This window comes from Protomyctophum bolini (genome assembly GCF_963924005.1).
Source record: "Protomyctophum bolini genome assembly, chromosome: 22".
Taxonomy (NCBI): Eukaryota; Metazoa; Chordata; class Actinopteri; order Myctophiformes; family Myctophidae; genus Protomyctophum; species Protomyctophum bolini.
The window spans coordinates 31,128,782-31,146,369 of record NC_137883.1 but is presented as its reverse complement, the minus strand read 5'-3'; the positions used below and the strand labels follow the sequence as shown (position 1 = coordinate 31,146,369).

At 41.4% G+C, this 17,588-nt stretch overlaps 1 protein-coding gene across 2 annotated transcripts in view; it reads left to right on the top strand.

The window, feature by feature from the left end:
* The first annotated feature begins 15,586 nt into the window (after positions 1 to 15,586).
* scarf2 (scavenger receptor class F, member 2) overlaps positions 15,587 to 17,588 on the top strand; it is a 59,172-nt gene continuing 57,170 nt past the window's right edge. Inside the window, exon 1 of one of the 2 annotated variants that reach the window (XM_080794430.1) lies at positions 15,587 to 16,490. In XM_080794430.1, the coding sequence (XP_080650556.1) occupies positions 16,375 to 16,490 (116 nt within the window). In that variant the 5' untranslated portion in view covers positions 15,587 to 16,374. The remainder of the gene's footprint in view (positions 16,491 to 17,588) is intronic. The other variant, XM_080794429.1, reaches the window with a different exon arrangement.

Sequence of the window (17,588 nt, the reverse complement as noted above, 5' to 3'; positions counted from 1 at the left end):
ATGCATTCTACAGTCACCTTACAGTAACATGTTCTTATGTATTCTACAGTCACCTTACAGTAACATGTTCTTATGTATTCTACAGTCACCTTACAGTAACATGTTCTTATGTATTCTACAGTCACCTTACAGTAACATGTTCTTATGTATTCTACAGTCACCTTACAGTAACATGTTCTTATGTATTCTACAGTCACCTTACAGTAACATGTTCTTATGTATTCTACAGTCACCTTACAGTAACATGTTCTTATGTATTCTACAGTCACCTTACAGTAACATGTTCTTATGTATTCTACAGTCACCTTACAGTAACATGTTCTTATGTATTCTATATTCACCTTACAGTAACATGTTCTTATGCATTCTACAGTCACCTTACAGTAACATGTTCTTATGTATTCTACAGTCACCTTACAGTAGCATGTTCTTATGTATTCTACAGTCACCTTACAGTAACATGTTCTTATGTATTCTACAGTCACCTTACAGTAGCATGTTATGTATTCTACAGTCACCTTACAGTAACATGTTCTTATGTATTCTACAGTCACCTTACAGTAACATGTTCTTATGTATTCTACAGTCACCTTACAGTAACATGTTCTTATGTATTCTATATTCACCTTACAGTAACATGTTCTTATGTATTCTACAGTCACCTTACAGTAACATGTTCTTATGTATTCTACAGTCACCTTACAGTAACATGTTCTTATGTATTCTACAGTCACCTTACAGTAGCATGTTCTTATGTATTCTACAGTCACCTTACAGTAACATGTTCTTATGTATTCTACAGTCACCTTACAGTAACATGTTCTTATGTATTCTACAGTCACCTTACAGTAACATGTTCTTATGTATTCTACAGTCACCTTACAGTAACATGTTCTTATGTATTCTACAGTCACCTTACAGTAACATGTTCTTATGTATTCTACAGTCACCTTACAGTAACATGTTCTTATGTATTCTACAGTCACCTTACAGTAACATGTTCTTATGTATTCTACAGTCACCTTACAGTAGCATGTTCTTATGTATTCTACAGTCACCTTACAGTAACATGTTCTTATGTATTCTACAGTCACCTTACAGTAACATGTTCTTATGTATTCTACAGTCACCTTACAGTAACATGTTCTTATGTATTCTACAGTCACCTTACAGTAACATGTTCTTATGTATTCTACAGTCACCTTACAGTAACATGTTCTTATGTATTCTACAGTCACCTTACAGTAACATGTTCTTATGTATTCTACAGTCACCTTACAGTAACATGTTCTTATGTATTCTACAGTCACCTTACAGTAACATGTTCTTATGTATTCTACAGTCACCTTACAGTAACATGTTCTTATGTATTCTACAGTCACCTTACAGTAACATGTTCTTATGTATTCTACAGTCACCTTACAGTAACATGTTCTTATGTATTCTACAGTCACCTTACAGTAACATGTTCTTATGTATTCTACAGTCACCTTACAGTAACATGTTCTTATGTATTCTACAGTCACCTTACAGTAACATGTTCTTATGTATTCTACAGTCACCTTACAGTAACATGTTCTTATGTATTCTATATTCACCTTACAGTAACATGTTCTTATGTATTCTACAGTCACCTTACAGTAACATGTTCTTATGTATTCTATATTCACCTTACAGTAACATGTTCTTATGTATTCTACAGTCACCTTACAGTAACATGTTCTTATGTATTCTACAGTCACCTTACAGTAACATGAGTGCATCCATATTTATAAATAGCTTCCCGACTGCCCGGTGGGAACAGTACCTGCATTGTTAATACCATCTCCCCATTCCAATTCCCTTATCTCTCTCTCTCTCTCTCTCTCTCTCTCTCTCTCTCTCTCTCTCTCTCTCCCCTTCTCTCTCTCTCTCTCTCTCTGTCTCTCTCTCTCTCCCCCCCCTTGCAGCTGACTAATGTTTGTGTTATCTTGACAGAGCATTGGAATGCCTGTTACAGCTAATGCTGCTGTCTAGCATCAAGTTCTACCTTAATAACCCAGCCTTGTCCTCCTGAGCCTCACGACCCAATTGGGTCTGTGTTGTCTTTTAATGGTATTGAGACTTGACGTACACATCCCCAGACAAAGTGTATTCGCATACTAAATAACTAGAGGAAAAAAGCCATTAAACCATTCAGGGTGGGAACCCCCATTTGGTGTTTTTAAGCATTGTGTTATACTTTAGCTGTTGAAAAATAGCAGAGCTACAAGCTCGTATACCGGTAGGTCTGCTATTTTTGAAGAATCTTGAAAATGTGGCGCACATCATTGAATATATATTCTTTGTCCCTGGGACAACATATTTTAAGATGGCGGTCCGCGGTCAAATACTTGACATGAAATAGTTTGAGAACGACTGATATAGAAACATTTCGGTTTTTCAGAAAACTGTCAGTATTTAGAAGGCATTTGTAGAATCATCCTCAGCTCTAAATGGGTTAAAGAAATAAAGTCAATGCTGGGCTTTAAACTACAAGCAAAAGTCACGGCCAAAACATTGTCTACTAGTCCTCTGCGCGCTTTAGAATCTCAATAAGATGTGATAACGAGAGGCTTTGGCTTATCGTTCAAAGATCTACAGGCTCCTAGCGCGCCACCGAGTGGCGCGCTAGGAGCTTGTAGGTCTGCTATTTTTTGAAAAAATCGAAGAGCGACTGACATAGAAGACATTTTTAGAATCTGATCTCGGGTCAGAATGGAAAACTGTCAGGCTGTAGAATACATTTTTAGAATCTGACCTCAGGTCAGAATGGAAAACTGTCAGGCTGTAGAATACATTTTTAGAATCTGACCTCAGGTCAGAGTGGCTTAACTTCACGGCCTTCTCAAGCCTTCTCCTCTCACAGCTGACCTCTAAAAAGCAACGGCATCGTGTCCGAGGAGAAGGAGGATCTTGTGTAGTCATCTGATATTAACCCATTCTGACCTGAGATCAGATTCATACGAGGTTTCCACTGGACACACACTGGTCCGATTAACCCATTCTGACCTGAGATCAGATTCTAAAAATGTCAGTCGTTCTTCGAATTTTTCAAAAATAGCAGACCTACAAGCTCGTATCGCGCCACTCGGTGGCGCGATATGAGCTTGTAGATCTGCTATTTTTCAATAGGTAAAGCATAACATGATGCTAACACCAAAATGGGTGCCCGGTCAGAATGGGTTAATTTAGGTACAGTAAGACAAGCCGTCTAAATGTCTAGAGGGAGACAAAAGGTGTCAGGATATTGTTGCAGCCCTAATTATACCCATTTAGGCCTGCTGGCATCGAAATTAAAAGAAATGTCTTCTAAATCCTGACAGTTTTCTGAAATACCTCATGTTTCTGTATCGGTGGTGCTCAATATTTCATGTCAAGGACCCCAAGAATGATGTGTAATCGGCCCCGCCGACCCCCCATCTGAAAATATGTTGTTCCTGCAGGAACCACCTCCAGAAGCAAAGGTTTGAGTTAAAAACGTTCGCTGTGAAAGAATATAATACGATTTGCGCCACATTTTTACGATTTTTCAAAAATAGCAGACCGGCCCGGTGCTGCTGCTTATAAAGGAAACATAAAGTGGTTCTTGGAAGGTTCCAGGTTATGGAATGTTCTCTGGGATACAACGTCTCAGTCAAAACAAGAGGCATAACATGAAACTTTCCACACGCATCACTTTCCCCCCATGTGATTTATACTGCTCTGGGAATATAGCCCATTCTGACCGGGCACCCATTTTGGTGTTGGCATCATGTTATGCTTTAGCTATTGAAAAATAGCAGATCTACAAGCTCATATCGCGCCACCGAGTGGCGCGCTACGAGCTTGTAGGTCTGCTATTTTTGAAAAATCGAAGAACGACTGACATTTTTAAAAATCTGATCTCAGGTCAGAATGGGTTAATCAGACCCAGTGTGTGTCCAGTGGAAACCTCGTATGAATCTGATCTCAGGTCAGAATGGGTTATTCTGCTCTGGGAATAGAGGCTGCCAGGATGTAAACACTCTCTCTCTGAGCTCCATTGGTCGGCTCGGTCAAGGCCCTCCTGCCTGTGATTGGCTGGCCGTGGCATTGAGGAACTCTCGCTATTCAGGAATTCTGTCACATGATCAGCAGAGAGAAGGCACAGCCAGTCTGACCTCTGACCTGTGTGTGTCGTCGGTCTGACGGAAGCATGGATTCAATGTGACGTCAAACAAAGTCACGCAAGTCGTTAACACGACAGTGTAGTTTATAATTTATTAGAATTCTGAGGTACAGTACTGTATACAGTATGGGTTTGATTGATTTGCTTTGTCTGGGGAGAATCCCCAATTGAATGCCACAGGCGAAAAACTGTCTAAGTCCTCACTATTTATCCATAATGTATAAATGATAGATAAGGGGTCAGGACAACGAGGCCTTTTCGTGGAGGGGTCAGAATAAAATTTGGACTTAATATCTGAAATCGTTTGGAAACAAATCCAGAACCTGTTAAAATATGTTAAGATGCACGGCATGCAGCTTGTTTAGTTCTTGTAGTGGAACAGAGCCATTAGTTCCTATAAACAGGTGATCATTCCCCCAAATCATCCCCCCCTGATCCCAAAGCTAATATTTAGTCCTTTAAAAGGAAAACAACAAATCCTGATTGTCTGTGTAACCAACATTCACTGGAGAATTCATCTTCAGAGAATAAATATATAAGTACTAAGCAGTGAAGCTTTAACCACTCTAAACCCTGTTATACTTTCAACTCAACTCAACACAAATAGACAACACGTTCCATATTATAATTATAATTAAAAAAAGATGTTTGCCTAGAATGAAAATTGACATGCACGGTTGAAAGTGGTTGAGGCACCTCCACATGCATCTCTGCACGTGATGCATTTCTACGTGTATTGCACACACCTTGCGTTCATGCGCTCTATGGCTATGCGCAGACAAATGCTCCAGAGCATTTCTGCTTTTCCCCTCTGACAAAACACCCACATTCGTCAGCCTAATCACCTACAGCACATGCTGTATATACTTCTTGGTCCTTTACTTTTTTTCCTTGAACACCAAATATCTTTGGTGGAAATCTACAAAGCTCACAATTCAGAACATGACGTGTTGTGAGCTCGTATGTTTAGGCCTTCTATGTTTGCCTATATTATGATGACAAGCCCAGAATACAGATCTACAAGCTCATAGCGCGGCACCTATGCGCTTGTGGATCTGATATTTTTGAAATATCGTGAAAATGTGGTGCAAATCTTTGAATATATATTCTTTCAGAGCGAACGTTTTTAACTCAAATCTTTGCTTCTGGGGGGGTCCCTGGAACAACATATTTTCAGATTTGGGGTCGGTGGCATATTACATACATTTTTGGGGGTCCTTGACATGTTTCTATAACCACTGTTACTGTTCGGTCAAATAATTAGAATTTACTTTAGGAATAGCAGGCCGTGCAGTTTCCCCCGGGTGTACGCCCGGGGCGAGTTGGTAAAGGGGCGACTCGTCTGGTATTCTTGTTTGTGTAAAAGGTGTTTCTTTGCAGATGTTACTTATATGGTCTCAGATGTAGGCCTGACTCACACCTTCACAACAGATTGTTATGGTATAGCTGACGCATGAGACTTGTTTACTGATGCAAGCTTCGCAATTAATTTCCAATGGGAGTCACATGGTTTGACACAACATTTTTTGTTGTATGAGGGGGAGGGGGAGGGAGTCGAAAACACAGCCGAAAGCCGTACAACAAAAATGTTGTGTCAAAGCATGTGACTCCCATTGGAAATGCACTGCATGGGGCGGCCATGACACTATACCCTTTGTTTTTACATCTAGTATTATGCAACAATGTTGTATGCTAGGTCGAAAGGTGTGAGTGAAGCCGAGGGGTGTTTTGAGTGGTTGGGAGAGCCTCTGTGTGTGTATATAAGTGCTCGTCGATGTTATGCTTACTGTTGTTTGTGTTTTTATTTGTGTGTTTGCGCCCCGAGGACCCTAGCGTGCTGGTTTTGTCTTTGAGAAAATGTTCCTGTGAAAATGTACTTACCCGACGGACCACGCACACCCGCTAAAGATGCTCAGTGTTTAACCCATTTTGGGCGCAAACCCATTTCGGTGTTCGCATCATGTCGTGCTTTAGCTATTGAAAAATAGCAGATCTACAAGCTCATAGCGAGCTCATACGAGCTTGTAGGTCTGCTAATTTTGAAAAAATCGAAGAGTGACTGACATAGAAGACATTTTTTAGAATCTGATCTCGGGTCAGAATGGAAAACTGTCAGGATGTAGAAGACATTTTTTTTAATCTGATCTCAGGTCAGAATGGGTTAAAAGCAACTGGAGTCGTGCGAGCTATTACCCTGATAACTAAGATGTGCCCGAGGGGACCACGTACCCCTCTAAAACGAGATGATGCAAATCGAGGAGTTTATCCTTTAAATAAAATGACAATTTACATTATGCTGTTCTTACAGCATGAACTAACAGGCAAGGCAACTTTATTACTATAAATATACTCCTTTGATGGACGACGCAGGCACAGGCATCACAATGTTATGATCGGCAATATAATATAGCTGATCCATGTGCAACTTTAATGAGAAAATGTTAAAAGTATAATTACACTTAGACACTTTATTGTTTTACTAACTGTATGTGTTTCTTTTCTTGAACCCATTCAGGACGGGAACCCCTTTTGGTGTTTTAAGCATTATGTTATACTTTATTACTTTAGCTATTGAAAAATAGCAGATCTACAAGCTCATCTATCGCGCGGTACCGAGTGTCGCACTACGAGCTTGTACAGTAGATTTTGAAAATGTGGTGCAAATCTTTGAATATATTATTTCAGAGCGAACGTTCTCAAATCTTTGCTTCCGGGTGGTGTCTGTCTGGAACTACATATTTTCAGATGGGGGTCGGCGGCCAATTTCATTATATTTTTGGGCGTCCTTGAGAAAGACTGACATAAAAACATGAGGGTTTTTCAGAAAACTGTCAGGATTTATAGAAGACATTTGTAGAATCGTCCTCAGATCTAAATGGGTTAAAAAATCTAAAGTATTCCTTCTATTTTATTTTAAAGGAAGCTTATGCTTTGTCCGAAGAACACCTGGCGCAGGGACCTTGAGACTGACATCAAGCAGTGTGGACTGACATGGAAACAGCTGGAAAAGAAGGCCCAGGATAGAGGACTCTGGCGAACTGTAGTCGACGGCCTATGCTCCATAAAAAGGAGCGATAGGCATATAAGTAAGTAAGTAAGTTATGCTTTGTCCATGAAGGGAGTAGGCCTACTATAGAAACAACCTCGCCTTGCCTGTTAGTTGCTAGTAAGAACAGAATGATGATAACCAAAAGCAACTAACCAAAAATAACAACAGCAACAACAACAACTTTACCATAACCACTTGAGCCTTATATACGCATACACATTGTGACATTTTGTGAGCTTGTAGATCTGCTATTTTTGTGAACGTTTGTCTGTCCGTCCGTCCCCCCGTTTTGTTAATATTGGCATGCACAAGATAGACAGACAGATAGATGTTGTAAACAAATGATTATGATTTGGTAACCTATCACTGTTTTACAACTGTGCTGTAGTTAGAGTACTGCTCTGGCTGAATCTAGTCCCACACTCATCACGGGCATAGGGCTTTGAGTCTGTATGAATTATCTTGTGTTGGTTTCTGCTGTAGATATGTTTGAGTTGGGCAGGAAAGACATATCTCCATCTTTGATGGAGAATGAGGACAGGGGGAAAACCACCAATAAGATGTTTTAAAATAACATGCAAGCTCTGTTATATATATATATATATATATATATATATATATATATATATATATAATACGTTTAAAAGAAATACAAAGGTGTCATCAATTTAGAAAATGCCAACGTGGACTATCTAACGAGAAATGCACCAGACGTCTGCAGCTTTGTCTTCAGTGTCTTAAAGATACCTCTGACTGTATAGCCTACCATGAAGTACAAATCAGTGTCTTAGAGGTACCTCTGTACCATGAAGTACAATCAGTGTCTTAGAGGTACCTCTGTACCATGAAGTACAAATCAGTGTCTTAGAGGTACAAATCAGTGTCTTAGAGGTACCTCTGTACCATGAAGTACAATCAGTGTCTTAGAGGTACCTCTGTACCATGAAGTACAATCAGTGTCTTAGAGGTACCTCTGTACCATGAAGTACAATCAGTGTCTTAGAGGTACCTCTGTACCATGAAGTACAAATCAGTGTCTTAGAGGTACCTCTGTACCATGAAGTACAATCAGTGTCTTAGAGGTACCTCTGTACCATGAAGTACAATCAGTGTCTTAGAGGTACCTCTGTACCATGAAGTACAATCAGTGTCTTAGAGGTACCTCTGTACCATGAAGTACAATCAGTGTCTTAGAGGTACCTCTGTACCATGAAGTACAATATTCTTTAGTTTAGGGCCTGAGGGGCCCATGACTCAAATGCAGATTAAATAATGGTCGTTGATGTGAAAACTGTTGGAAAACCACTGATGTGGATGTGGACACTCGCTCCCTTTTCTCACAGACTTTAGCATTCAGTGTTTTTTTATATATATATCTTATCTCAGGTAGGCTACTGTGTGAATGTGTGTACATTTTAAAACGCACATAATGGGTAGGTATACCCTCACAAAAAACATGCAGTAATCCTGGTCTCTAAACTGCCTCCCCCTGGCAAGCCGGGGCGCCTGATGGAGGGGAAAGGAACTGGTCAGAATAACGTGTTCCTTCCACGCGCTACGTCCAAACAGGGAAACTTGGACACTCAGGCATGGATAAGCATGAGTTCAAGTCCGTTGCTCTCCCCTTGTCCCCCATATATTATATTCCCCATATATATTATATATATATGGGGACTAGGTTGGTGGAGGGTGTGTAGAGCCCAGGATCACATTCAATAATTGTGATTAACACAAATAGTGTTTTACTGGTAAAGAACATTGTACCATTGAAATGAAACTATTTTAGGCTTTATTAAACTAAAAAAAAACAATCAAATATAAATAATGTATCATGGCTAAAATAGGCCATATTTAATACATTTACTGTATACTGAAAATGTTGTTTTAACCACCGCACAAAGCTGATCTGGCAACCTCACAACGTGACACGAGGAAGCTTGTAGATCAGCTACACCAGTGTTACCTGCTCTCTGACTACATGACATCTTTAGAGAGTCCTGTATGAGTTCTCTGGTGACCTTTGAGATTCCTTCTCTCGCTGAACCGTTTCCCACACTGGTCACAGGCGTAGGGCTTCTATCCTGTATGAGTTATCTGGTGACGTTTGAGACCACTTCTCTGGCTGAACCGTTTCTCACACTGGTCACAGGCGTAGGGCTTCTCTCCTGTATGAATTATCTGGTGATCTTTGAGATGACTGCTCGTTGTGAACCTAGTCCCACACTGGTCACAGGCGTAAGGCATCTCTCCTGTATGAATTCTCTGGTGAACTTTGAGAGCACTGCTGCGGCTGAACCTAGTCCCACACTGGTCACAGGCATAGGGCTTCTCTCCTGTATGAGTTCTCTGGTGAAGTTTCAGATTACATTTCATGCTGAACCTAGTCCCACACTGGTCACAGGCGTAGGGCTTCTCTCCTGTATGAATTCTCTGGTGAAGTTTGAGAGCACTGCTGCGGCTGAACCTAGTCGCACAGTGGTCACAGGCGTAGGGCTTCTCTCCTGTATGAATTATCTGGTGAAGTTTGAGAGCATTGCTGCGGCTGAACCGTTTCCCACACTGGTCACAGGCGTAGGGCTTCTCTCCTGTATGAATTATCCTGTGAGTTCTCAGATGACTGATCTGGCTGAAGTTTATCCCACATTGGTCACAGGCGTAGGGCTTCTCTCCTGTATGAGTTCTCTGGTGAACTTTGAGATCATTGCTCTGGCTGCACCGTTTCCCACACTGGTCACAGGCGTAAGGCTTCTCTCCTGTATGAATTATCTGGTGACGTTTCAGACTACCTTTCAGGCTGAACCTAGTCCCACACTGGTCACAGGCGTAGGGCTTCTCTCCAGTATGGAATCTCTGGTGTTGGTTGAGACGTCTATTTCTGCTGTAAACATGTTTGAGTTGGACAGGAAAGACATCTGGGATGGAGAGAATGAGGAGAGGACAAAACAAATGAATAGAATGTTTTAAAATAACACGCAAGCTGTTGTATTAATACCAACTGATAATGGTCTAAATCTAGGACAGCAGCCACTGTCAGACACAGATTGGCAGTTGGAACATTCCTGGCCTGACTCTGTCTCACACATGACTGATTGATTGATTGATTGATTGGAAATAATGTAGCACGCAAATATTTCAGTGACTATACTTTTCAAAGGTTAGTGATAGTCACAGACACTACACCAGAGGGAGCTCTATACTGACTTTAAACCCTGCCATTTTCACAGCAATATGGGGGAAACATCATCCCTGTACTCGGCAGCAGTTCAGTGGAATGGCTTGGCCTTCCAGCCTCAAGTTGATCACTTCCTTTGAAAACTTTATATCCACATTAAAAAGACGGTTGGCCGATAACATGTCCTAACTTTACATTTAGTTAACTAAATGTAGGGAAAACATCCAGTTTTATTGGTCAGTTTTTATGAAATTGTTCTGTTTTTGTGTTTTTTTGTCTCCTGGCAAAATACAAAGGGTATTTTGTCAACAATGTGCAAACACAGCAGCAAGATGTGTGAACTGACAAAAGAAGGGTAGCCCTAATAGCCGCTGCTGGAATACAACCACCTATAGCCCTGGTCCAGTTCTTACAGGTCAGAGAGAGACTCGCTGTAAGAACTGGACCAGGGCTAACAACCACCTATAGCCCTGGTCCAGTTCTTACAGGTCAGAGAGAGACTCGCTGTAAGAACTGGACCAGGGCTAACAACCACCTATAGCCCTGGTCCAGTTCTTACAGGTCAGAGAGAAACTCGCTGTAAGAACTGGACCAGGGCTAACAACCACCTATAGCCCTGGTCCAGTTCTTACAGGTCAGAGAGAGAGCACTGGACCAGGTTCTGGACCAGGGCTAACAACCACCCCAAGTACCAAGTAGACCTACTGCACATGTAAACAGAGCTGCTACCTTTAAACACTTCTTAAATCTGATTATTGTATATGTTTAAATAGTCTTGAGATCAAAACGCTATTTGTCTTAAACTGATGGCCAAAAAATGCTGCCATTTGTTTCAGAAAAGTTTTATACCCAGTATAACATAACGATGCAATTTGACTTAGCTCCGTTTACAAAATGCTGTAGTGTATCCTCTCCAACTGTAGCCTATATACTTTCCCCATTTTCAACTGTTTTTTTATTGTATTTTTTACAATGTAATCGTATTTTTCTCATGCCAATGAAGCTCCTATGAATTGCAAATGGCCATGCTTATCTACTCTAGGCCTACAGTGCTATAGTTAGAAGCGTTGCTCCATGCTTATCTACTCTAGGCCTACAGTGCTATAGTTAGAAGCGTTGCTCCGTTTCTCCACCGAGTATAGCGACGACATTTTGTGTACATGTGCTTTCTGTTGCAGATTAAATCAAAGTGTAACAGTGAGTTGAAAACATGCACATACCTATTCTGTGTAACTTTATCACGGGCTGCTTCAGCATGGCTGCCTGGTAGATGTGGTCCTTCTCCGCTGCAGCTGAAAAGCCCAAACAGTTCATCTCCTCCTTCGGTCCGCTCTGAAGTCTCTGATGGTTCACGTTTAATTTTGAGGTCCTTCTTTTACCGTCGCATAATGTTGTTGTGTTCTAGACTCAGTCGTCTGCTCTGCTTCCTGACTAAACTATAGTTGCATTATGCTATAGTTTATACAAGTTGGACCACGCCATCACACTCATGTCACCATGACTCAGCCATAACCATATAAGGAGTCCCCAAAGCAGCTCCATATATGGGCACAAAAGCGTGACACACGGACACACACACAGACAGACAGACAGACAGACATGATCTGCTAGGTCTCATAGTAAGTGCTCACTGTGTTCGCAATAAACTATAGCATAATGTTGTTGTGGTCTAGAGTCAGTCGTCTGCTCTGCTTCCTGACTAAACTCATAGAGTATTAAAAGGATAGAGACTAAACTGGCGCGAAGCTCCGCCCCCTCCGCTATTCATGTCAGTGGAAGTTGCTCAGTGGCGTTTTGAAGCACCCGGAAGGCTGCCGGAAGTACCGTCTATTTCGCTGATTCAGCATTTCACTTCCGCATTTGGACACCAAATTTTGGTGTCCAAATGCGGAAGTGCAGCTGGGCTTTAACATTGAGCGCTCGGTTGCACGGGGTTTCCTCGTCAAGAATCCACGGGTCCGCCTGCAGTCCTTCCTCTTACCACTAGGGCCCAGCGCTTCAACATTGGAGTGCCTAGCTGGCCCCTTGACTAAACTCCACCCACTGCTACGGCACTCACAGACTCAGTCCCGCCCCCCTAACCTGATAAAGCGTTACACTTGTTTGCAACAGGGTCCACCATTTTCAATTCATCATCAGACACAAGTATAAAGGGTCCATTTTTGTGGGTTCCTTTTGTCAGAGTTAAATTAGTCCCAGAGAATAACTACGATAAACGCGTACATGTTCTATTCTATTCTACGTCCTTTTTGTCCTGATCAATATCAAGCCGAGTGTCTTTAAAATGAAAAGCTTTGAGAATGACTGCAGTAAGTGTTTATATCCAGCAGGTGTCACTCTTTAACCATTCATGTTTATGCTGTAAACAATAATAATTCTGTCCAAATATTTAGTAACAAGCTCTCCTGTGAATGAACTGGTGACTTATTAGAGTACCTTTCATGCTAAACCTGGTCCCACACTGATCACAGGCGTAGGGCTTCTCTCCTGTTATATGAATTCTCTGGTGATGTTTTAGACTCTAAAACATCGTGTGTGTGTGTGTGTGTGTGTGTGTGTGTGTGTGTGTGTGTGTGTGTGTGTGTGTGTGTGTGTGTGTGTGTGTGTCTTGGTCTACTACACTGTAGTAGACCAACACACACACACACACACACACACACACACACACACACACACACACACACACACACACAATGCCAATGCTTCCATCCATTCCCCCAAGAGGTCATTCTTCCACTCTTGAAGTCCTGTAAGATGAAACGTTTGCGTGGTGTACAGTACGTAGCCTACACACATGGGCTGGGTGGTGGTGGAGTGATGATACTGTAACTCTGGCCACAGGGCACAAGGAATTCTAGCAATTGTTTACAAAATGTGCATCATTTTTGCATCATCATTCATATACCTCATGAATAAAGCTCTGGCACAGGTCCAGCAGCACACTATGAGATCTGATGCATTCAGGCTCAAACTAGGCTGTGTGATGTGATGCTAGATGTGTTGTATAGACGATTTCACTGGTTCCCTAAGTGGGGTCCCGGGGACCCCCAGGGGTCCTTGAGTAAGTTATTGATCTATGATGGCCGGTTGTAAATGTCATTAGTATTGTAATGTTAGTACAATACTAACACATCTTCTTATCATATAATAATAATAATAATAATAAAACTTTATTTGTAAAGCACCTTTCATGACATGAAATGCAGCTCAAAGTGCTTTACAGAACAACGGAGAATAAAAGAAAAGCAAGGCAACGACATTAAAAAACAAGCAGTAATGCAATACAGTGAGGACATGAATAACAAAAAAAATAAAAGATCAATTAAAAGCAATGTTGTAGAAGTGGGTCTTGAGCTGAGCTTTAAAAATGTCTACAGAGGCTGCCTGTCGAAGGTACAGTGGGAGCTTGTTCCACGCCGACGGCCCGTAGAAGCAAAAAGCTGCTTCAACGTATTTTTTTAGTTGCCATTTTTTTAGGCAAAGCGAGCAGGCCAGCAGTGGAAGACCTTAGCTTAGGGGGCGGTTTGGGACATATTTAGGCAGGCAGTCATGTAGGAAGGTGCGAGACCATTGAGAGCTTTATACACAAGTAAAAGACCTGGTATGCTGTAACTATTTATTTATTTGGATCACAATGGAATTAAGTCCTCTGACTTTTTGTGCAATCCTGCTAGTTCTGTACTGCTCTTCTATATGAATTGTATCATGAATATATCAAATGAATCAAAGCAAAACTAAACATCCAGGGGGTCCCCAGCTAAATGATAATTAGGGACCCAATGGACCCTTATGGGTCTGTAAATGAGACCTGTTATAGGTTAGGGTCCATTTGGTTCCATTTGTACACTCTCAGAGTTAAATTAACTTTGATTTTACAATATATACATTGGGGGTCCCAGAGATAGAAATTCCATTAAATGGGTGTCCGTAGACTATATATAATGCATGTCAATCTGGGGGTCCTTGAAATTAAACGGGTTGAGAATCACTGCTATAGAGCTGGAGAAGATATTATGTTCCCTGGCATATATCTTTTCAAGTGGGGGTCCGCGTGCTAATTAGTGGGGGTCCTTGACATGAAAAAGTTTCGGAACCACTGGCCTTATTTGTTATAATCCAAATGACAACAATTAATGCTGTGCTATTAACATTATTAACTATAAGCATTATAATATTATTATCCCATGTTTCTCTAAAAAACATCCAAGGCATCCACACAAATTGACAGCATTGTTTTATAGGCTACTGTACTGTACTGTACTGTACTGTACTGTACTGAAACCATTTGGTTTCATTTCACGAGAGTTACATTGTTGTTAAACAATGTGCATTAGGCCTACTTAATTTATAAGAAGTCTACACAATTAGAGAATGTAGAATAATTGTTAGTCTTGCATATTATCCGCTATTTTCGGGTGCGTGTCCTGAAGTGTGTAGCCTATAAAATATACAACAGCTGACCACTCTCTCTCCTGCATGGAATTGGATGATAGGCAAATTATACACCGTTTTGGTTGGTGGATAGTATATATTCAGTGAGATCTTCGAGAAAAGACAGTAGGCTATATACAAATAAAGTAAATGTGTAATCTTCGGTAGCCATTATAGGCTATATTGTAGCCTATCTATGTATATTATTTACCATATATCTCATTTCTAGGCGTATGGCCTACTAAAGGTACCAATGGCAGTTCGCACATGCAAACAGACGATGGCGCCATTGGTCCATAAATATAATCACACTTCAGTGCTGCTGTTACACACTGTGGTTTAATAGCCTACACATCCTCCCTCCCTGGACAGAAGATCATACAATTATTATTATTATTATTATTATACATATTTTGCATTGCTTATGAATCACCCAAATAAAAGTCTGATTGATGGCGAATGGAATTTATTTTGATTGATTTAACAGTTTGCAGAATTACAGCATTACACTTGTTTACAAGAGGGCCCACCACTTTCAATTAATCAAAACATTCTATTCTGCTGTATTATGATGATGATGATGACTTGAAGTAATAGTTTTCATCCCAGATGTGAATCGATGCGGCATGCGTAATTTAAGACAATGTTGACTGTGTACAACAATGGCCAGTGGTGCCTACACACACACACACACACACCGTACCGTCTCCCCTCCTATGTAAATTTGGTGGCGCACACACACATGGCGCACATTCACTAAAGCTCTCACACACTCTCCGACTGTGGCCGTCCGACTGAAGCCAGCCAAAAGGATAGAGTAACAAATCAGGAATTTCCCTCCTGCCACTCCTGAGAGCAGCGAGAGAGCCAGAGGACAAAAAAAAAGTTACGGATTAAAAAAAAAACTTTATCTTCGCGGAGAGTTAAAAGGAAAAGAAAGAAAGCTAAGCTGCCTCCCTCATTTATAGCCTATTCTTACATTTATAAGAATACGGCGAAGACGTTAATGACCAAAGAAAGAGGCTTTATTTTTGTTACATATAACGGGAGATGTTTGGCGGACCGTTCGCGTTGTTCGGCTTCTTTGCACAACAATGAGCTCCTCTTTTTGCTTTAGAAATGTCCATCATGGAAATAAGGGCACGACACCGGGGGAAAGCCATCTTTCGAGAATACCGTGATTTCGACTGTTAGTTTTGGGGGGTTTTCTTGGACTTTTCGTTGGGGTGGTTGGTGGGGGGGAGACCAGACCGTAGCCTACCGTGCTCTGGGGATTTCTGTCGCCACACTTTTTCGAATGTTTGAGGGTTTCGTCGATGGCGTAGACTATAGGACGGCAAAGCCCAGCGTCTCCCCTTATTGTTGGATGATATTTATATAAAGTGGACAAAAGTATTACAATCGCTGTTGGATTATAGCCCTATTGATGAAACAACAACATTGGGGTTGGAGGACGCCACTATTAAGTGAAAACAACACCATTTGGAGAGAAAGGAGAGAAATGTGGAGCTAAAAAAAACTGGCGTCTAGAAGAAGGATGCTGCCTCTTGTACAATGGAATTGAAAAACTATTTCGCTGTTGTCGCCGTTGTTTATTGTCTATTTATCTGCTCCAGTTTCTGTCAAGTCGAGCTCAACCCCAAAGGCAGGAACGTATGCAAAACACCAGGGTAAGCATGTATTCGCATCCATACGATACGGTAACAGCATGTTAACTTGGCCATAATGGAATAGCGGAACTCTCTCAAAAGAAAATAACTGTTGCGCATTCATGGAAAGACGTATTAGACTACTGCAGCTGCTTGTTGGAAACTTTAGGACCACTGCTCCCCTCAATGTAGGCTACATCACTTTAGATTAGGCCACGTATAAGTATTGGAGAAGTATAATACGTGTTACATAATTTGAACAAAGATTTCGCTCCGCATCATATTATAAGCCTAAATAGTTGAGTCGTGTTAGAGGGAGGAGGAGGAGGAGGACGGACGGGTCCATTGGAGGAAGAAAGCAGCGCTCCAGATGTGTACTTGTAATTACATCTGGATCCCACTAGCTTTATAATGCCCCATAGGGGGCGCTGCACTAATGCAGTCTCCACACCAGTGGGTTTTCTCTCACATCAAGGCCCTGCATTATAACTGTTTCGTGTCAAGGACCCCCCAAATTAAATCAACATTTATTAGGTCACGGGGACCCCCCCCATTTGAAAACATATGCCAGTGACCCCGATATAAGGGAGGGTTGTTACGGCTCTATAGCAGTGGTTCTGAAACATATTCATTTCATGGACCCCCCCCCCCCCCCCCGTTGCACACACATTATATATGCTACGGACCCCCGATTTAATGGCATTTCTATCTCTGGTACCCCAATTTATGTTGTAAAACCACTGTTCAATTTTACTCTGAGAGTGTACAAAATGTGTACACTCTCTGAGTTACAGACCCATAAGGGTCCATTTGGTTCCATGTGTACACTCTCAGAGCTACAGACCCATAAGGGTCCATTTGGTTCCATCTGTACACTCTCTGAGTTACAGACCCATAAGGGTCCATTTGGTTCCATTTGTACACTCTCTGAGTTACAGACCCATAAGGGTCCATTTGGTTCCATTTGTACACTCTCAGAGCTACAGACCCATAAGGGTCCATTTGGTTCCATTTGTACACTCTCTGAGTTACAGACCCATAAGGGTCCATTTGGTTCCATGTGTACACTCTCAGAGCTACAGACCCATAAGGGTCCATTTGGTTCCATGTGTACACTCT